Source organism: Cladophialophora psammophila, assembly GCF_000585535.1.
Source record: "Cladophialophora psammophila CBS 110553 chromosome Unknown aczJe-supercont1.5, whole genome shotgun sequence".
NCBI classification, from domain to species: Eukaryota; Fungi; Ascomycota; class Eurotiomycetes; order Chaetothyriales; family Herpotrichiellaceae; genus Cladophialophora; species Cladophialophora psammophila.
In genome coordinates this window covers 1,446,981-1,467,718 of record NW_006912926.1, presented here as the reverse complement: position 1 = coordinate 1,467,718, position 20,738 = coordinate 1,446,981, and the positions used below count along the sequence as shown (strand labels likewise).

The following is a 20,738-nucleotide window of genomic DNA, read 5'->3' as shown; positions in this document are numbered from 1 at the left end:
CCTCACTAGCCGTCCCCCAGCTTGCCCAGACCTTGCTTGGCTCATGGGGCTCACATTGGAATTGGCGGCTCTCCACTTACAGTTCCAGGCCCTGCTGGTGATGCTGGCCCCAGGGCTGCTGCCTAAAAAAGCCTACTAGGGGGCAGGCCACTTATCTGAACCCCCCCGAAGGGCCCCCCCAAAGCTTAACCAGTCGGAGGCGTCCCTGGCAGAACCTTCCGGCAGTCAACGGATCTTTGATCAGCAGCCCAATTTCCATCCCTCTTCAAACCAGATTTCACCTTGACCACTTACGTAGACCGTCATTCCACCACTCATTGATCACTCGTTGTATCTGCTCAGGCTCGTATTGTTGTTCGCTTTTGACTTTCTCCAAGCGGGCCGGTGCTCCCAGACTCGCTTGTTCCGTGCCTTTTGCGACGGCGTTTCTGATCTGCGAGAGCCAACAAGCGCAAGAAGGGACGATGGCAAAGCCGACATTGGCGTTGTTTTGAATCCTGCTGCATGGGTTACGAGCTCTGAAACACAAATTCTGTTGCTCTACTTGGTACTGCGAGACACACATGATCACAAGACCCAGACCCCCAATGCTCAATCTAGTCATTTGGGCGATCAGAGCCTTCTATCTCCTCAGCAGTCTTGCAATCTTCGCAGTCCGCCTGATTCCTGCGCTCGGAGTCCGATTTCTCGTGTACGGGGCGCGCACGCGAAACCCAGCTCGCGGTAGTGAGGACAGAAAATCCAGGAAGCAGAATCAGCCTTCGGTAGGCGTAAAGTTCCTCGACTACGTTGCTACTTTCACCGTCCCCCATTCGTGGTTCACTCACTTCTACGTCCTCTCCATCGCATGCTCGTTGGCTTGTCTGTTCACTTTCCATCAATATGCAGGGACGACCGAGAGCCAGGACATGGACATCCCGGCTTTCTGCTCGATGTTGATGCTTGTTCAGGGTTGTCGAAGACTAGTTGAATGTCTCGTCCTTACCCAACCGAGCAAATCGCGGATGTGGATAGGACACTATGCCATTGGCATGGCATATTACATGGCCACAAACATCGCCATCTGGGTTGAGCATCTCCATGTCAACCTCATTCAACCGCGGCGGCCCGATTTGGACAGGAATCAAGGAAGTATTCTGTGGACTTCCAAGACTCTGATCTGCACGATCATCTTCTTCTGGGCCAGCGATAGACAAAATCTCTATCACCGCTACCTGTCGAGCCTGAAGAAATACACTTTGCCGGAGAAACATGCGTTCCGATGGATAGTAGCACCGCACTACACGGCCGAATGGCTCATTTACCTCAGTCTTGCCTTCCTAGACGCGCCTCCTTCTCAACAACAACAACAAAACCACCACCACAACCTTCAACAGTATCACTACAATCAGAAACCGGCAACAACATCCATAAACTGGACGCTCTTCTGCGCCCTGGTCTTCGTCACGGTCAACCTTGGTGTGACGGCGGCCGGGACGAAGGAATGGCTTCGCACGAAATTTCCCGACAGGGCCTGGGAGATTATCAAGAGGTGGAGGATGATTCCATTCGTGTACTAAAATGCCCACAGGAGCGAGCGAGCGTCGACATACAGCCTCCTTGCACCGCTACAAAACCAACCAACTCCCTGGCTGAGCATGCGATCATCACAGCGAAAAAAAAAGGACATCTTGCAGTGATCCCTAGGGAAAAAGGAAGGGGTCAGAAGATTTGGTGGGCGAGATGAGGTGACTGGTCCTGTCTCGGTGCCGCCTCGTGAATGAAAAGGCTTGTAACCGAGGAGTTAACTCTACACGATCTATTGCCAGGCCAACGTTGCACAATTTCTACACCAAAGACCTTTGAATCCGGGTCTGGAAGAAGGATTAGATCCACGACTCGGTTCTCCCCGTCATATTTCTTTCCTACGTATGTGCCGTATGTATGCAACTCTTTCCAACCGACGTGTTTTTCTCATGATGCCACTTTAATGAAACGCCCTATTTTTGCGTCACAATGCTTGGGGGCAGGCTCGTTAATATACCTGCACGACTCCGGTAACTTGACATTCTGGAGCAAGGACAACACCGTGCCTCCCGGGGCCGAGGTGCCGGCCAGTGCATGCACAGCTGTATCCTGGATTCTCGCTCCTTGTTCCACTTGGATTCTTTCGATCGCTCAAGGCGAGGTCGAGGTCGAGGTCGAAGTCGAGGTCGAGGTTGGGAACCACACCGATACAAGGCCCTCCCTACCCATATCAAATCCAACGCGGTTCGACGCGACGTGAAGCAGAAAAGGCAGCCGGGGCGATCGGTCGAGATCAGCAGGCGCATTGATTCGACAACGGTCTCATCATCTAAGGTTCGGCGCAGTGGGTGAGTGTGATTGTGTCTTTTTTCTCTTCGGTCTAGGCGTCATCACGCTTTTCCTCGCGAGCGGCGTCCCTCTTCTGGGCAGGAGTGTCGTCGGTCTCCTCGAGGGCTTTGTCCTCGGCCTTCTTCTCGTCGCTGGCAGCAGCAGCAGCAGCAGCAGCAGCAGTTCCATCTCCTCCCGCTTCCTCTTGGCTTTTCATCTTCTCGTCCCCATCATCCTTCCTTTCGCTCTTGTCGTCAACGCCATCCTCATCCTCGTTCCCGTCCCCCTCTCCCCCCTGGACCGCTCTCTTCACCTCCTCTCTAAATCTCCTTCTTTCCTCCCTATTCTTCTCCCTCTTCCCTTCCCTTTCCTCCTCCTTCTCATCCTCCTTCCTCTTTCTCTCCTCATACAACTTTTCCATCCACTTTGGCAACTCGTCTAGTGCCTTCTCAGGGTCCTTTTTGTGGATGAGGAGATAGTCTTGGAGATCTGCGGGTGAGAAATCGCCTTCGGGAATGAGCGAGGCGAATTTGTGGGCGAGAAGGCGGAGACGCGTGGTTTCCGAGTCGTCGGGCAGATCGAAGTCCCCGTTTTCCGCCTCGCTGCCAGAAGAAGGCCCAGGAACAGTTGTCGTCCTTGTCGCTGCTCCTGTTGCAGCCTCCTCCATACCTCTCAAGCTTGCACTGCTCGGCAGATTCAAATACATCCTCAAGAATATCTCCTCTGCTTGCTTTTTGCTTGCATTCCTGAACCCCACTCTCACACTGATTCGGCCTGCTCGCACAAGCGCGTCGTCAAGTTCATGCGGTTTGTTCGTCGTCCTTCACAATTGCCGTTAGCACGGTTGTCACATCAATGAATGTAGCACTGGGTCAGGGGGTGATAAAGTAGACAGCTCCGCGAATGTCAAGGTTCGTACTCCTGCTCCTCCAATGCTGAAAGGGAGAGGGGTTTGACTTACATGATCAAAACATGGCCTTCTGGCGCCGCCACTCCATCAATCGCGTTCAGCAGGCCACTGAGCGTGACGCGCGAGGCACTGCCACCTTCTTCGTCATTGTCGATCTCATAGTCGTCAGGATCGCGAGGGGGCAGTCTCATGCGCCGACTACTCCGATACGACGTGGTAGGCTTCCCGCCTTTTCTATTCAGACCCGCGGTGTCGATGTCTTCCAGCAGCAGCAGCGATCGGCCGGGGAGTTGGTTGAGAAGCGAAATGAGATCCGAGTCCGTCAGGTCGTTGTCGAGTAACGAGAGGTTATACACGTCGAGGTTGAACTTGGAAGCGAGTGCAAGTGCGAACGACGTCTTGCCCACTCCGGGCGGGCCGTGGAACAGATAACCGCGTCGGTAGGGAATACCGTGGTTCGCGTAGAAAGTCATGGTTGCTTCGTCCATGTACTCGGCCACGTCTGCGAGGACCTGTTCCTTTTGCTCGGCATCCAATATGACCGTGTCGAGTGCTCTCCGGGGTTTCGAGGTGACTCGGCTCCATGTCTGGCCTCCCCTATAGGGTCGGCGAATGATAGTCAAAGACCGTTCTTTGGCCTTGTTCAAGTAGTAAACATGTTCGATTAGGTCCTTGACTGGTTGCGTCGAGCGGCCGAGGCACGACAGAGAGATGATTTCCATCCTCTTGTAGCGATTTCCATAGTAGGTATGGCCCTCCCCGTACTTGCGGCTACAAAGGAACAGCCTTCCCTTGTGGACGAACACCTGCAGGCCCTGGCCTTGCTCGTACTTGATTTTGGGAGTTTCGGCGGCCCTTCTGGCTTCTTCGAGATCTGGATCATGGTGCCGACCTCTTCGCCGCCCCGAGTCCTGGGAGTTGTTGGACACAGCATTCAAGACCTGGTCCGTACGGAGGGTCCTGCGCTCCGACAAGTAAGAAGTGAGATAGCCGAAGAGGTCCTCATCAGACGAGATGTTGATGGTGGCGACAATGACGGAAGAGAACTGAGACCACAGTGATTTCAGCCGAGCGACGGGGCCAAAGTAATAGAGGGCCAGGAGAACGCCAAAAAAGCGAAAGAAGGACGGGTGGCTGTCTAGCAATGGTCGTGCTCCGGGAAAGAAGGAAGTGATTATGTATTCGGGGAGATCGACGAGGCTGCTGCCACCCGAAATGACGGTTTTTCGTACTCGTTGGAGATCCATTTCGACCCGGAATGGGCGGGGTCCGGGTTGTCACAACAGGCGAGCGAGAGAAGACGGATGATGCTGGGGGACATGCGACAGCTGATATGCAAAGCCAGAGCCTCACACAGGGAGCGCGAAACCAAGGCGACAGGCCACGATGCGGTGAAGCCGTCTCTGGTCCCTGGTCTCTGTCGCGTCGCGCAGATTTGTAAGGCGACAAACAGTGAACGGTGAACACTGGCAGCGTCAAGCTGAAGCCTGAAAATTCAACCACACGCATTCACTTTCTGCCTGCTGCTGCAAGCCCCTGGCTCGTCTTCCATTTGATGGCTGATTCAGACCCGAGCGAGCCAGTCAACTAAACAGGCTACTCGGTCCTCTAATATCCATGACGGCCCTTCGAACTGTGGGTTGAATCTACAGAGTACGGTACCACCACCACCACTCACACTCTGTCTCGACGCATCAGCGGGCCTTGGGTAGCACAGCACTAGACATGGATCCTGAAGCTGCTGATTGGGTCTATGAAAAGACTCATGTCGACTCGGTGGAGCCGGGGAAAGAGTAAGGCACACAGGCATATGAAATAACTATGTATGTAGCGACATCATCGACGGACATTCGGTACGGAATTTCTCATCAGCCTCGTCCATCGCTTGCACCACAGCCCCATCGCAGGGCTGCGCCATGGAGGATGCAAAGAAACAAGAAAAGAGAAACGAGATATGCTTCGGCAGCCATCACCGCCGAGCCCGTGCACATCTCGTTCCCCGGATTTCCAGCATGTATCTTGGTATGTCTTCAATCAGCCCTTCAAATCTCTCTTCGCCTCTCGCGCTGCCATGTTTCAATTCTTCCATGTATCGGCCCAACTCCTCGCAGTGCGCTCAGCACCGATCGCAACTCAGACTCGGCTTCGTGGTGCGTACCGAGTACATCGGGAGGTTGGGTAGAGTTACAGGAACCGGCGACCATGCAAAGACTGACTGGGAGACATGGGTACAGACTTGTGGCGAGTTGATGAAAATACCCTAGAAACCCCATGACGGGACGAGACAAACAAGGAGAGAGAGCCAGAGATGCAACCGAGCTGTGTTTGGAGAGTCGAGGTACCGACGAGGAGGAGACGCAGGCAGTCAAGGGCAGTCGAGCCAGTCTTTGCCGCACCAGCCTGACCACAAAGTTGACGTCATGGGACCAAACACTTTGGGCCTTTTGTCTTTTTCTCTCGCACCCGTCATCGCCTGTGCCTCTGCCTCTGCCTCTGCATCTTGTTTTGACTGCCACCGCACTCTCCTTGTGGACACCTTTCTTCATTCCTGGAACCAGTTGAAAAGGCCATGTTGGGCTCTAGCTGACATTCTGCTCTCCTCCGCCCCATAGACCTCGCCGCTCCCTTCTTACCATGCCTGCGGTACAACGCAACGGCCGGACAATCGCACCTCAAGAAAAGCAAGACGAACCCACGCATCCAACTACATCTAGATCAATGCCTTCCACCCGACAAGGGCCATCCGCTTACCTCCTCCTCATCTATCCTGTTGTCCTTGCCCTGGGTTCCCTCTTCGCGTTCCTCTCTCCAGTCGCCAGTCCACCCGCCGAATCCCTCGCTCCAGGTATCGTCTCCGACCTGCACACCCAACACTTTCATTCAACAAACTACTTTGCGGGCAAACGCAACATCCTCAATGTATATTTTGTGAAATTTGGCTGGTTCTGGACCACTCTAGCCTTCTGGGTGCTTCAGATCACCACTCGACCACCTCCAGCCAGTGCGCACAAACACTACATACAGTCCATTCTGCGCTATGGCCTGGTGACCATTTCGTGGATTCTGACCACACAGTGGTGCTTTGGCCCGGCCCTTATCGATCGAAGCTTCACCATCACCGGGGGTCGCTGTGAGCCTCAATTGATCAACAACACCGGACTGAAAGAAGCTGTGGACATGACCGTGATTGCGTCGGGCCCCGCATGTAAAGCCGCCGGTGGGGACTGGCGCGGCGGGCACGACATCTCAGGTCATGTATTCATGCTCGCGCTCTCTTCGGCCTTCCTCATCTACGAAATCTACATCGCCGACCGCCATTCTGCGCATCCATCCGTCTCCCCTCGGGCCGCAGCGGCAGTGGCCCACGACATGACCGAGGAAGAACGCAAGGCTGTAGGAGGATGGGAGTCGGAGTCCGTGGCGATGGTGCACATATGGTCGAGATATTTTCTGTATGCGGTAGTTGTGCTCGACTTTTGGATGCTCATGATGACGGCCATTTGGTTTCATACCTGGACGGAGAAGCTGAGCGGGCTTTTCATCGCCGCTGGCACGGTATGGGGCACGTACTTCGCGGGGGATTTTGTACCACAGTGGAGGGAGATTGTGGGTGGCTTATGATGGCAGATGAGACGGATCCACATGCAATTACATCCGAAACGATGCGAATGACCGTGTCGATTTCCAAATAGCGAGCCGGCACTCTGTTTCTGCTATACCGGTGGCGGAGTTGGATTCGAGCGGAACATGTCCAAAATAGATGCGCTCAGCTAGATTTTCTGCCTCTCAACCTGTTACATACAGGTGTATTGGAGTCCCGCCCTTTTGCTTGAGAACGGCTTGACATGCATGGCATGAGATGGATGATATCATGTCGATGTCACGTCAAGAACCAGAACATGTACCTGAACATATACCAGAACCAGAAGAAGGACCAGCGCCAGCAACAGCACCAGAGGAACCAGAAGAAGAACCATAGACTGCCGTCCCAAATGCCATTGAATGCAAACTCATAATCCCCCCTTTCCCTACCCTTTGAAATCGGGTTTCTCCAAAACAATAAAGTGCCTTCCCCCCCCCCCCCCCCCAAAAAGAAGGGGGCCCTCGTCTCCATGTCACATGTGCCCATACATACATGCATGCATGCATGCATGGTGGGTCCGTCCGTCCATCTAGATACGATCCAACTTGGCCAATTTCTTCCGTTGCTCCTCGCGCTCCGCTTCCTTCTTGGCTCTCTCCTTGGCGTTCATGCGCCCAGTCTCCTCGTCATGATCGTCATCGTCGCTGAACTCGTCGTCGTCGTCGTCGCCAGCTAGTTGGAAATACTCCTCTGCCTCATCGGCCGTCGGTGCTGAGGGGCCTTTCTGCAGGGCGCCGGGCCTCCTCTTCCTCGCCTGACCCACCACGAGAGTCAAGACGATCGCTTCGACCACAGCCAGGGCGACGCAGAGAGAGATGGCCGGCCAGCCATAGTGTCGCAGCATGAGGCCCGAGACGACGTTGATTATGCCAACGGGGAGCACAACGCGGCCTAAGATGACGTGGACGGTGCTCATCCAGGTCTTGCGGCCGCCGGTCGAGATGAAAATGACGTGGTGTCTCCAGCCCAGGACGACCTGCACTGCCAGTGCGCAGACGATGAGAATGCCGACGTACTGATGCGTGATTGAGATGGAGCGGGAGTTCGTGAAGCCGATCAGCGCGCCGATAGAGACAGAGATGGAAGACAGAGAGTTGACGGTCCAGTGGTAGTTGAACGCCGTTCCTGCCGCGCTCGTGCGTGGAGAGCGGAGGAGGTATATCGCCAAGGGGTAGCCGATGAGGAAAGGCATGGTCATCAGGAAGCCATGGAGGTGCCTGTTATTGCACAGCAAATGGTCAAATATGGTCTCAAAAAGGAAGAAACTGTCCTTGTGGCACTCACAAAAGCGCAGAGCGACATGGGAAGGGGATATACATACCACATCATCGATCTGATGTTCCACTGCTTGACCGACTTAACCGGCTGTTCGACGTTGCTGCCGTCGTCTGCTCCGGGTGCGGAAGTGTCGCTATCGGGACTCGCAGCTGTGGGAGCCGGGGTTGATTCATCGGCTTCTTTATCTACGGGCTCCTCCGGTACCGCTTCTTTCGAGTCGCCCTCGCCACTTCCACTTTCAACTTCACTTGTGCTGCCGCCGCCACTCTGCGCCGCAATAATCTCATCCCCTTTCTTCAACTCCTCTTCCGTCGGCGCCTTGGGCTCTGCGGTCTCACTGATCCCAGTATGATCATTCAACTCGTTGATGTCGCCAAAAAATCCCACGTCGCTCCTCGCATTCAACAGATCGACCCACAAAAACCCGAACCCCAGCCCAAACTGGTGCATATCAATGGCTCTCTCGACAGAAAAGTCCCCTTCGAAGTCTTGTCTGAAGTTGGAACTCCATATCATGGCTTGGTTCGTGGTGTCGTTCTTGACCGCAAGCTCCGGGGCTGCCCATTTGTCGTATCCGCGGACGATGAAGTCCGCGATGCCCAAGTGCGAGGGCTTCGCTTGCAATTGCTCTGAATACCAGTCGCCGGTGTAGTCCTCGAAATGGGTCGTCATCACGTCTACCTCGGGAACATAGCCGCTGTAGAAATCCTTCATCTCATCCATGGGTCGAGGAGGATGATGGCCGTCAACAGTCCTCACCGTCAAGGTCATTGATTTATCCTCCGAGTTAGGATCACCGTATATAATAAACATAAGAGCGCCTTTCATCTGTGGTCCGAGTCCCAGGGAGGCCCAGCCCTTGTTGGAGGATTTATACCGGAACATCCACATGCGGATGTACAGGTCGGACTGTTGCGTAGTCTCATTGAAGTAGTTTACCATGCTGAAAGCCTGATCTGCGCGGCCGGACTGCCCGGTATGCTTGACGAATTGGAGTGGTCGATAAGCGATGGTGAGGGTGCTGAGGAGTAAGATGGCCAGCGTGGCCGGCAACGACAAAAAGGTCCCATGCATCCTGACAACCCTGACCCGGCGTGAAAGTTGTTATGGCGAAATGAAATAAAAGGGTGATGATTCCAACGCACCCAGATTATTCAAGATCGTCGAACCACTGGGAGAACCAACCCGTGAAAGTGAGCCAGACGCCCCGTCAGTCGCGTGCACCTGGGGTTATTGTCGTGAATAGGGGGTCCTTTGGGCGACCCGCTCGTCAGAGTCACTCCGAGCTCTCCGGCCAGGCAACACAATCCGGAATTAGCAACAATCCCCCCTTTTTTCCTTCATATACAGTCTAGCTTGGACGAGGCTGGAGGGAAAAGAACCACAGTCACGAAAGGGAAGACGAGAGAAATCACAGAACTGGTTGAGGGGGTTAACGAGCGATGGGAATGGAAGAGAGCGATGATTCAATCAGGGGGAGTTGATTCGAAGTCGAAGTCGAAGTTGAAGTCGGTGGAGTGAGAGGGTTTGAACAAGAAAAGACGCACTATACCGGATTTGGCTCTTGGCGTCCAGAGGGGAAATAAGGCTGCCAATTTCATATTTCACGGTGCCATCCAGGGGCTGCAGTGCCGTAGGTACATACTACAAACAGGGTACTCGGTACACATCATACAACCCTCGCTGCTGGTGGTATGATCTGTTGTTCATCGCCTCAAGTCTCGCCTATCGTCAACACGCCTCCCTTGACCCACTGCATCGCTAATGCCAAGGGATCCTGTCCAATGTGACCATCTTTTGCGTTGGTGGCTCGTGGTATTGCCGACGCGAGCGAATGACAGATTGGGCAACTTCGTAGCCTGGATGAATGACAACGGAGGTACAGCGATAGAATCCTCATGGGTGCGATTTTTGCAAAAAAAAATATTCCCGAAATTCCTTACCACGAGACGAACTTATCTAGCCATTCGCTAAAACACGCGACATGAAGTCAAGAATCATAGCGGGGCATTGGGGCATTTTCGACGCATTCATCCCATCCCTTTGCCTCCGTCTAGTCGCTATGTCTGGCGCTACTACCACCTTACGACTTTACGACAACTCTCTTCTCCAGCGGCTCGAACGTCTTGTCCTGCGGTCCGCCAGTGGGCTTGCCGAACACCAATTGAGCCTTCAGTTTCCACGACTCGGGGAGACTGAAAGTTGACTTGATGTCAGCCGTGATGCCGGGGTGGAAGTTGAAGTGTTGGAGGTTGGCGCCCAGGCCCTCGGCTTCGAGAGCGGTCCAGACTGCAAGAGAAGGAGAGGATTAGTTAGTACGTGCAAGAAGCGACGACGACGGAGGATGGGGTCCTTGGGATCCAAATTTGGACTTACCGATAAACTGATGCATGCCAGTGGAATGATCGGACCCTGTAGGAGGCATTATTTCGTCAGCACACACCTTAAACCAACCCTAGCTCAGCCTGAAGGGCACGCGTCCTCTCACATTCAGTCAACATGGGCTTGACCATGGCGTTCTTCTCTCCCAACGCATCCAACGCCGCCTGATCCTCAAACCACATCACCGTCCCATAACTGCCCTTCCATCCGGCAATTCGACCATCCATGTACGCCCTCATCCCCTCGTCCAGAGGCACCTGGTCCATGTGCTTCTTGACAATGTCCCAGAGTTTTGCGTGGTTCTCCTTGAACAGGACCACCGCACGGGCCGATTGCACGTTGTATGTCGAGGGCGCCCATGTGACGGCGAATTTGACAATCTCTTCGATCTTGGAGTCCGGGATGGTGGACTCAGCCGACAAACTGTAGATGGAGCGGCGGCCCTTGACGAGGTCCAAGAACGTGTCGGATCCACCCATGGTCGCGGAAGAGCTATTCTTGTTGCGAGTGTATGGAGATGTTCAACTGGAGATAGGATAGGTAAATTTTGTCAAGTCTCGCGGGGAACCAAATGGTAGGACGCTTTGTCTCCAACGAATGTAAAAGTCACAAAACAGTTTGAGAAGGTGGAAAAAGAACGGCTTACCAGGGGAAGGGAGGCCTTGAGGCCCTTTTATCTTGCGATTTACCTGCATTACACACCCAAGGTCACCAAATACGACTCGCGCCAAGGGCGAATTGCATTAAAAATCAAACGCTGCTCGGTCCGGTTGCATATCCGTCCATGGCGCCTTTGGCCACCCCCGTCGGGCGTGATGAAGGTGGCCTCAGAGTCCCGCATAAGGACTGGAAGGAAGCTAACTCGAAGCTGCAGGAGCTGGGTCTGCTTCGGCCCGTCCAATGCTTTTTTCCTGGGCTTATTTAGATAGATACATAGGTAGTTAATGCAAGGGCCGAACACAAAGGGGGACTCGGCCGACAGGAAACCCACGTCGCGGATTTGCTGGCGGACCCTTTCTCGTATGCGGGCGCTGGCCGAAAGGGATGTCGTTTGTGGGAACCAATCAATGCGAGTTCTGACACGTTCGGGCGGCTCCTGCGTTTTGCCAGTGGGATAGGGCAGCTGTGGAAGTACTGCCTGGTGTCTGGGATCCAGAAAGGTGGGTAAGCAGAACGAGAGATGGCCTATAGCCTCTGCAGATTGGACAGCCTTTGCGAATCAGCATATGCCCGGTGAGTCTATGAGATATCCTAGTCAGGTCCTGAAGAAGAGCCATCGGTCCCAATCAGCGAATATTGAATCCCCCCACCTCACCTGTCCGGCGGTATCAGGCTCTGCGATCAAAGCTAGTTCGGTGTCTATCGGGCGAGAAATTCGGCCATCACGTGACTAACGACTGCATCGATCCCTCTTGGACATTTCCAATTTGTCTGATGAATTCGCGATGCAGCAAGATGTGTTGGTCAGCCGGTGGAGAGGATGCGGAATATAAGGATTTGCGACAGGAGCAAATGAAGAGAGCTCAAAAGCGGTGTCTGAAGCTGGGGCTACACCATTTGCGGGACAGGTATGTATATACAAAACTTCCACCCGAGAGATTAGAATCCTCTTGATTTCTTAGTCTGGACGATACATAGGGGAATTTAATCATGTTGACTTCATTTGATCGTAAGCTGCTGACATGGGATGTTTTCTTCGTCAATATCTCGAACATGACGCCAAATCTCTGTCATGGGCCGTGGTATGTGGAAAGATGTGAGCACATTTTCATTGCAGTTTTCGTGGCTTGAAGCGGCAATAGAAGTCGTGCTCTTTGACAAACCAGGCTATTCGTCTATTAGTGCCGAATAAACGAGGGCCTATCCTGGGAGGACTTACCGTTGTGCAGTTTCCAGTCTTTGTTGGGGTCATCGAAACGTACCTAAAGATGACTTCATGTTAGCCTTGTGATCTGGCGGAATCGTGTCAAGTCGGCCTCTCTCGGCGAACGCTCACCTCAAATCGACGTAGAAATGCCGGGATTAGCTTGTACATCTCCAGCAAGCTGATATTCTTTCCAATACAGGTTCTAGAACCGGCTCCGAACTGGAACAGGGTGCCGTTCATTTCCTTCAATTGCTCTTTGCCAACATCGAGCCACCTCTCAGGAATGTAGCTGTCGATCTGGGACCCAAAGACATCTTCGCGTTTGTGGATAACCCACGCATTGCAACCGACAATCGTCCCGCCGGGGACGAAGTGGCCGTCGATTTCGATCCCTTGCGGAGGGGTAACTCTTTCCAGGGGCAATCCTGCGGCTGGGTGCATTCTGAACGCTTCTTTGATGCAGGCGTCAAGGTAAGGAAGTTGTTGAGATTCGGTCCAAGTGATCGTTCCTGTGGGTCTATCCGCAATTCTCCCCTCCTCGACAGCTTCATTCAATTCTTGCATCAGTTTGTCATAGCACCGTGGATTGCGGAGGAGATAATAGAACACAGCCGCCAAGCTGATAGCGGTGGTCTCGGACCCCGCGAACGCCATCGACACCGCCATGGTCAGGACTCTCTGGTCGGTCATGAACTCTGGTCGGTCGTTTTGCGCCTTCAGGAACATCGACAGAAGATCCGGCCTTTCCGTCCCTTTCTCAATGCCCTGCGCCTCCATCTCAGATAGCCTCTCCTGCATTCGTTGAACGGCAAATGTGGCGATGGGAAATGCGAAGAGCTTGACTCCAAGTCGGTCAAGCAAGAGAACGAGTGGGTTTTTCAAAAATAGAAGGTCGAGCCATGGCATTTGTCCAACCTGCTGGTGAATTAGCTTGGTGACCTGCATTTTAGCGCCAAGACACTGACCGGTGCCACATAGGAGAATAGCCGCCCGAGGTATGCAATCATGCCGTCGACATCCTCATTTCTCTCTAAGAAGCCATGGCGCTTGCTGTACGTAATGTATCCAATGACCTGGAGTGCGGTCAGAACCAGCTGTACTGTGTCGATCGTCAAGTCTTACATCGAACGCAAAATATTGAAGCCACTCTGCGAAATCACAGACCTTGTCTGGCCTAGCGAAGAGTTTCTCCGTCTGGTCCAGAAAGACCTCAATACACTCAGTGACGCCGGGCTCATACTGAACCAGTTGGCTCATTGCGAATGCATTGTTGACGGATCTGCGCAGGTTTGCATGGTACGACTCGTCAGTGGTGGAGAATAGGGAAGGCAATCGCTTGCCCTTGCTGACGCCCATCTGGACCGGATAGAATCCAGACTGAGAAAACCCATTCAGTAGATGCCGAATAGAAATCGAAGAGGGCCATACCTTGACAAAGCCCTTGTTCAGGCCGTAGATGGTCTTCAACGCCTTGGGGCTCGCGAATGAGAGGGTGTTCGGTCCAAGTCTAACAACATCTCCATGCTTGCGGTGCAATTTGAGATGCGTAATATCTGGTCGTCGCCCGCATACGTCAAAGAACCTCCACCAATCCGTAAACCTCGCCAACACTGGTCCGGGATACTTGTTCAGACCATGGTTGAAATAATTGCTGAGTAGATAGCCCACAGCAACAACCACCAGCGCGATGGGCCAGTGGTTGACAATGGCCGGTATAATGGATTCGATCATGGTTAGACAGTATCGATGGGCAAAGGGGAAAGATGCGGCTGAATCAGTAGCGAGGATTCACGACAATACTTGTTTACCTTGGTCGAAGGGAAATATGATAAGCTGAGTCGTTTTTAGCGAAAACATGTAGCTCCTCGCAACACCATGGACGTCAAACGGCATTTCCGAGACCGAGACCTGGTTCCGTCACTGTGAGAACCAAGATCCATCCGATCTCAACAGCCATGGCTGATACTGGAAAGAGTCAAGTGGCCCATTGAGCTTCGGCAGTTCACTTTTGCACGAGGGGGGCTATGGAGCGGGCCCTACACAAGCGTTGTTCTGTCTCTTCAACACGCAAGGCCAGCAAATAGACGGGCTTGCTAGTGGCCATGGTCCAGTCGGGGCCCGTCACCCAGTCCTGCCAGATTGCAGCCGTCACGGCCACGGCACATGCTTTAGCAGAAGCCTTCTAGGACGTCAAGGCCAGTAAAGGGAGGCATGGCGAACAAGAAGGGCAAGTCTGGGGTCCAAGTGGAAAGTTCGGCTCAGAGCGGCAATGAATGTGGGGTGTGGCGTGGGTGCCAGAGTCGCAGACTCACCAGCGGGAAAGAGGAAAATGGATTTCCTGAGGCTTTCGGCGAGCATCTCAGGTCGTGGTCAGCGGCGAAAGAGAGATGAGCAGCGTTGGGCGTTGAGGTTTGGGATGATGGATCTACCCACCAGCCCCTTGCTGGGTGGTAGCCGCAGGCGACGCTCGGCAGATGATCTCGAGGTGCAACTGCCGACTGAACCTCCGTCCATTGTTGCACCATGCGCCATTCACCTCTCCGTCCTGGTGCCTCTGGAACACGCTGACTTCGTGGCCTGCCTCAAATGAACCATCTTGATGCCGAGATTGTCAACTGCCGACATGGAGCCGAAACAACTAGAAGCGGGCTCACGGGATATTTTTGATCGTCCGGATCGCCGTCAGTGATGATGGGGAGCACAGAGGCACTCAATGGACACAAGGGACACGTCCCCTCGCAAAAGTCCACCCAGGAAGAATGGGTACTGGTGATCCGACATCAAAGAGACAGACATGCGCGCATCATACATACATCCTGCCTCTCTCTCCCCTCCGGCAGTTGTGCGGTCAGCAAACCGTCGGGAAATATGCTGTACCCTTCTACGAGGAGAATCTCAAGAGACAGACGATGAGGGCTAGAAAATTAGACCAAGACTTTTTGAACAGGACACGGCAACGACTAAGGATCAACTGAAATCCCATTCTGAAGGCAACAGCCTTTGGAGGAACAAGGAAGGATAATTCCTATCTTACACAAATTCCAAGCTAGCCAGATGGAATTGCTCGAGATGGTAGAACAAAATCCCCCCTTCTCCATTGATCCGTCTGCTGCTCAAATGTTCTTTTTGGTGTGGATTCATTGCCATTTGGTCAAAACAACAACCCGATCTTTCTCCCTGCAAATGCCTTGCTCTCTGCCTCCGAAGTCGCCAGTACAAGTAGTTTGACGCGATCGAGTCAACGAGTGTTGCTTTTCACATAGTACAAAGGTCGGTGGGGAGTTTTCCGTGTCGAAGAGAATGGTAGGTGGTGGCCTTGCACCTTTTGTTGTTTCCGAGGTTGGACGACGACGGCGACGGACGACGTTACTTTCCACCCAAGCTAGGGAAAGCAGATTCGTCGTCGACTGCAACCGGGGGACCGTCTCCGCGGCCACCACGGCCTCGCCCACGGGTCTCACCACGGTCGCCACGTCCTCGCCCACGGCCGCCACGGAAGTCCCCACGATCGCCTCCTCGTCCTCGGCCGCCTCCACGGCCGCCTCCACGGCCACGAGACTCACGAGGCTGCTCTTTGAAGCTGTAGTCGATGTCGAGGAACTCCTTCTTCTGTGCACGCTCACGTTCACGCCTGCCCTTCTCTTCACCCTTGAAGTAGTCCTCGCCTTCAGCTCTAGTTAGCTCTTTCGCCGCGGTCCATTTCTTGTTATCCTTTACCCCTTCGTTCGGTTGACGAGCTTCCTTGAGACCGAGGCCTTCCATCCTCTTGGCAGCTTGCTCGGCCAGATAGTCGGCATACGACTTGTGGTGATCCTGAGGCTCTTCTGCCTCCGGCTCTGCTGGGACCGAGTCTTGAACAGCCTCACCACCTTCGGGAATAGTGGTCGGTTCAGCATTTTCGTTCCACGCTGGGTTCTGGGCGCCAGCATCCCATCCACCTTGCTTTTCTTCTTCTTTTGCCAAGGCTTCGCCCGCCTTTTCATCGGCCCATTCGCCGTCGCCAGTGCTTTCACCCCATCCATGTCCCTCTTGTTTCGGGTGATTGCTGGCTTGGTCAGCACAGGAACGAGCAGTATGCTCAAGCACACTTACGCTATACCAGTACGACTGTGGCGGTCACCACCCCGACGAGGTCCACGCGGACCGCGACCGTAACGTTGCGCGCCAGGGCCTCGATCGCGACCAACACGATTGCCGTGGCCATCCTCGCCACCACCCTCGGTGGGCTGGTCACGATTGTACCCCCTGCCTGTGGCTCTGTCGCGGAAAGCTTCAGAGACAGTCAGCGACATGTAATTAATTTTAGATTCCAGTTGATGAGTTGCGTATGTATACCTGCTTCATTGGCACTGAAGCCACCTCCACGATGACCACCACGACCGCGGGGAGCTACAGTCGCGCGTTCGGCGGGAGCAGCTGGGGCTTCCTTTGGCGCATCGCGTTTACCGTGACGAGCGGCTGGCTTGTCAATGGCCTTTGTAGGTGGATCAGGCTCGCGGTCAGAATCCTGATCCGACGTATTTCCTGAATCATCAAAATCAATTGCGTGGAATCAAATGGCGCAGGTCGAGGATCATACCCAACAGCTCGTAGAGGTTCTAGAAAGATTGCTGTCAGCGATTGAACGCCAATGGTGATGACGGATGGAATTGTGGGAAATTCATGTTCAACTGATGCTCACCTTGCTCTTGACGTCCGCCATGACGTTTCCTCTCGAGCGCCTTCCGTGAAGGCTTCCTGTTAATGAAACTCCAACTTGGGATGAAGGAGATGAGACGCCCGACCAAGACAACGTCCTCAACTACCACGTAGTAGGACCTTGTCAAGTCGAGATGAGGTTGAGTCTGATGGAGCGGTGATGAAATTCAGCCAGAACCTCGGACGCAAGAGCGAAATCATCATGCGCAGATTTCGCAAACAGACCACTGGACGCGCTAACCACATTTGGAAGAATCTTGGCATTACTTAGGGCTAGGGCACGACGGCTTGGAATGGAGCAAACAGGCTGCAGGTTGCCTTTTTGGCTACTTACGAGAACCAAAGCCGCAAGGCAGCAAAAGCATTATATAAGTTTCCCGAGTTCGTGCAAAAGGTATCTACAGGGGAAGCAACAAAATTACTGTGGTCATAATTTTGCGTGTCGCTCTGAAAAATACGGGCATACACGCAGAAAACCCCTCGTCTCTTCAGCCTCTTGCCCGCTGGCTGGGCAAGCAAATGCACCATCGCTAAATGCCCGTTTGGTAGATGCTCATGAATCAATATCAACACTCATGCTCAGACTAGCATTGTGAAAATGCTTTTCGCGGTAAAACGCCCGCATCTTCACCGTCTGGCGTGTGTAGGTGGGTAAGGGTAAGGATTGGGAAAATGCATACTGGCAGTCAGACCAAAAGGGTCCGCATCCAGTATGGGATCGTACGGATCGATGGTAGCACCACCGCCACCTCCGCCGTCGCTAGCTGCACTAGTCGTCGTTGGAGGTGAGGCTTGCATGCCCATGGACATGCTCGCTGACGTGGTTGTAGGAGGGAGTCGAAAGTTCGGGATGAAGCTATCGGTATCGACGTCGTCGCCGTCTAGGTCGTCCAGAATATCGGCCTGCGCATCGTACTCCTGCTCTGTACTCATGGAATCAGTCTAGGACGAACAAAGCTCCACGTGCGGAAGAAGGGCAAAATGGAACGGGTCAGCTTGCCGAGTTGAGTGTAGTGTTTCTGGAATGAGGCTGAATAGTAGGTCTCTTGTTGAGTGCGTGGAGGATAAGCCTGTGATGTACTCGGCCCAGACAGAAGATGTCCCTGGGGCCTAGGCTGCGGAAGGAATGAGCCGCGATGCGGCGGAGGTACGGTTCGGCCCTGTGGCTGCTGTTGAGGCTGCTGAGTTGTCATCTCCGTTGCGGGTGAGGTCATCCCACCTTGCAAAGCAAAACCAGGCGATCTTGCTGTGGAAGGTGAGGAGTGCTGCGAAGGAGGAGTGGGCTGTGCTGTGGGTGAGCCTGCGAAAGTTCGCGTACCTCCAACATGGGAAGGAGGATTTACAGTCTGAATTGGGGGTGCCATCGTAGGTCGATGTCTCGTCTGCTGCTGTCTGTTGAGCATTGCCTTTTGCATTGGCGAGGCCTGCCCAGTAATGGGAGGCGCGCGAAGTGGTCGAAGGGTGGGACTCCCTTTGAGTGCAAGTTCGGCTTGGACATCGATACCTGGCAGGAAAGAGTTAAGGATTGAGATCTCAAGGAGGAGAAGGCGCAGGGCAGGGCAGGGCAGGGCAGGGCAGGGCAGGGCAGGGCAGGGCATACCTTTCTCAAGCAGAATCCGTTCAAGCAACGAATTCTTATACCGTAGCATTAGGCACTCGTCGGCCGCCGCGCGGTGACTCTGTTGGAGATTCTGGAGAGTTTCTTCATGGTGCTGGATGGTCGACTCGAGTTGTTTGATATACTCGGTCCGTCGTTCGCGAAAAGCCGCTTGCGCCTGACGATTACGTTGTTTGCGTTCCTCTGAGGTCGCATAAATCTGTGCGATCCGGCGAGTCAGTGATCGAACCCATTCCAGCAATGCTTCCCTAGGACTTACCGGCTTTCGGCCTCCTTTGCGCTTGGGCGCAGGAGCTGGCTCTTTAGACGTGTGGCCCGCGTCGCCTGCTGTGTCGTCCGCCGGCTCTGGGGTCGAGGCCGACGACGACGAATACCGTTCACCACTCGACTCCCGTTTTGGAACCACAGCGTCAGGTAGCGTGACGTCGGTGTTTGCGACAGAGCCCATTCCTTCTCCACGCAACCGAGTCTAATGCAATGTTCCTGGCATAAGCGCCGATAAGGAGATCGATTGTCGAGATACGCGACCAGGGGGAAAGCAAGAATAGACGCGCCGCCTGAGGTGAGCTGATATCCAACACGTAAAACAGAGAGATAGTTGACAACAGGAAATAGAGATAAGAGATGAAGGTGCAATGAACTGCCTGGGGATGAAACGGGGGTGAGGTAATCGAATGAGCTAACTGATTTTTACGGGAGGAAGAGGGAGCACGGGATGGTGTGGGAGGCAAAAGCAAGGCTTATGAAAACCGATGCAAGAGCGCTCCAAGAATTGGTCTTCGTCCCTGCTTTCCCGTGGGTTGCGCCCTTGTAAACCCCCAGCTCGACTGATTCAGATGTGACTTGGACTTCCGGCTGGGGAGGGAAAAAAGCCCTGGGACGACCACATCCGAGATGGCGGGAAAAAAAAAAGGCTCAAACAGGCAAGTTGGTTGGAACTAGAAGGTGAGGAGAACCAGACGATCTTTGCGCCATCAACCTCTCAGAATGAGGCGGTCAGTCTAGGCAAGTGGATGGGCACGTAAGTACTGGGTACAGCATTGCAGCGCCATAGGTCGTCTCAAAAGGCCAACAAAGCAAGGGAAGTAGGTCGAGCATTAGGCCATGCCTTTTGCTTGGGGAGGGTCCTTCACGAGGGCGAGAAAAGTTTTTTTTTTTCTTTCTCGAAACCGCGGAGGAGAATGGACCACGACGACATGAAGCAAGGGCTGGGATTGGAGAGAAGCCGGGCACGCGCCACGTGGGAAAAAAATTTTCACGCCGTGTTTTCCATGTGCGGGATCCAATGGCAGCGAGAGGCGTCCGCAAACTGTGCCTTGAAGGGGTTTAGCCGCGCCGACTAGCGGTTAAACAGGAAAAGTGAAACAAGGCTGATCCAACGTCAGGCGAGCGCCGGGCTGTAGGTGAGCTGCGTCAGATGAGCCTAATTCAACCAACGGCAGCGCTGCGGGAGGGCCTGGGCGTGCTGGGGCTAGCCTCTCCAAGCACCTCCAAGCACCTTCCGGGGTCCCTGCAAGTCTGGTAACATGCCCCCCAGCCCAGTTGCTGGCTCTACTACTTGTTAGTAACAAGGAGGTAGCCTGCCTAGGACTAGCTAGGACCTAGGTCGCCAGCTGCTCGCCAGGTGGCTTCCCCGCTCTTCCAGCGTCGTCTTTCTCCGTGGACCATGGACCTCCAAGACCTCCTTGCATCAGTCAACGTGTGATGACGCAGCTCTTTCGTGTGACAATCGTATTGCTTGACGACAGCACCAACGCGGGTGAGGGAAGAATACCAGTAGACATGATTGCCTCAGCTTGCACCTCAGCCAGCATCACTTCTAGTCCCCTTCTCAACACTTCTGCGTGCCTCCAGGGGGGGACTGACGGTCTGAGTTCCGCTCGTCCCAAGTCTCGATCATCATTCACCGCCAACTACACACATGACTGACTTGATGGGAGGCAAGGAGGCCAGGAGGCAAGGCGCAGACCAAGGCATCACCTGCACTACAAGTTGGCATGTTCGAATT

The 20,738-nt window shown here is 54.0% G+C and overlaps 8 protein-coding genes across 8 annotated transcripts; 2 read left to right on the top strand and 6 right to left on the bottom strand.

Moving 5' to 3' along the window:
* Positions 1-587: 587 nt before the first annotated feature.
* Positions 588-1,559, top strand: A1O5_04175 (uncharacterized protein; the record flags this gene model as incomplete). Its single annotated transcript, XM_007744783.1, has 1 exon — positions 588-1,559. One exon carries the CDS (start codon positions 588-590, stop codon positions 1,557-1,559), a length of 972 nt encoding a protein of 323 aa, XP_007742973.1.
* Positions 1,560-2,386: 827 nt separating this feature from the next.
* A1O5_04174 (uncharacterized protein) lies at positions 2,387-4,491 on the bottom strand (the record flags this gene model as incomplete). Its single annotated transcript, XM_007744782.1, has 2 exons — positions 2,387-3,155; positions 3,296-4,491. 2 exons carry the CDS (start codon positions 4,489-4,491, stop codon positions 2,387-2,389), a joined length of 1,965 nt encoding a protein of 654 aa, XP_007742972.1.
* A 1,387-nt stretch (positions 4,492-5,878) lies between these two features.
* A1O5_04173 (uncharacterized protein) lies at positions 5,879-6,865 on the top strand (the record flags this gene model as incomplete). The annotated part of the gene is made up of 1 exon (XM_007744781.1): positions 5,879-6,865. The coding sequence occupies one exon, from the start codon at positions 5,879-5,881 to the stop codon at positions 6,863-6,865; it is 987 nt and encodes a 328-aa protein (XP_007742971.1).
* A 551-nt stretch (positions 6,866-7,416) lies between these two features.
* A1O5_04172 (uncharacterized protein) lies at positions 7,417-9,239 on the bottom strand (the record flags this gene model as incomplete). The annotated part of the gene is made up of 2 exons (XM_007744780.1): positions 7,417-8,104; positions 8,209-9,239. 2 exons carry the CDS (start codon positions 9,237-9,239, stop codon positions 7,417-7,419), a joined length of 1,719 nt encoding a protein of 572 aa, XP_007742970.1.
* Positions 9,240-10,248: 1,009 nt separating this feature from the next.
* Positions 10,249-11,026, bottom strand: A1O5_04171 (uncharacterized protein; the record flags this gene model as incomplete). Its single annotated transcript, XM_007744779.1, has 3 exons — positions 10,249-10,454; positions 10,542-10,577; positions 10,654-11,026. 3 exons carry the CDS (start codon positions 11,024-11,026, stop codon positions 10,249-10,251), a joined length of 615 nt encoding a protein of 204 aa, XP_007742969.1.
* Positions 11,027-12,315: 1,289 nt separating this feature from the next.
* A1O5_04170 (uncharacterized protein) lies at positions 12,316-14,145 on the bottom strand (the record flags this gene model as incomplete). The annotated part of the gene is made up of 6 exons (XM_007744778.1): positions 12,316-12,374; positions 12,427-12,469; positions 12,544-13,329; positions 13,380-13,487; positions 13,537-13,791; positions 13,843-14,145. The coding sequence occupies 6 exons, from the start codon at positions 14,143-14,145 to the stop codon at positions 12,316-12,318; spliced, it is 1,554 nt and encodes a 517-aa protein (XP_007742968.1).
* A 1,635-nt stretch (positions 14,146-15,780) lies between these two features.
* Positions 15,781-17,116, bottom strand: A1O5_04169 (uncharacterized protein; the record flags this gene model as incomplete). Its single annotated transcript, XM_007744777.1, has 4 exons — positions 15,781-16,459; positions 16,507-16,684; positions 16,750-16,921; positions 17,096-17,116. The coding sequence occupies 4 exons, from the start codon at positions 17,114-17,116 to the stop codon at positions 15,781-15,783; spliced, it is 1,050 nt and encodes a 349-aa protein (XP_007742967.1).
* A 623-nt stretch (positions 17,117-17,739) lies between these two features.
* A1O5_04168 (uncharacterized protein) lies at positions 17,740-19,178 on the bottom strand (the record flags this gene model as incomplete). Its single annotated transcript, XM_007744776.1, has 4 exons — positions 17,740-18,035; positions 18,101-18,616; positions 18,713-18,929; positions 18,990-19,178. 4 exons carry the CDS (start codon positions 19,176-19,178, stop codon positions 17,740-17,742), a joined length of 1,218 nt encoding a protein of 405 aa, XP_007742966.1.
* Between the last annotated feature and the right edge of the window lie 1,560 nt (positions 19,179-20,738).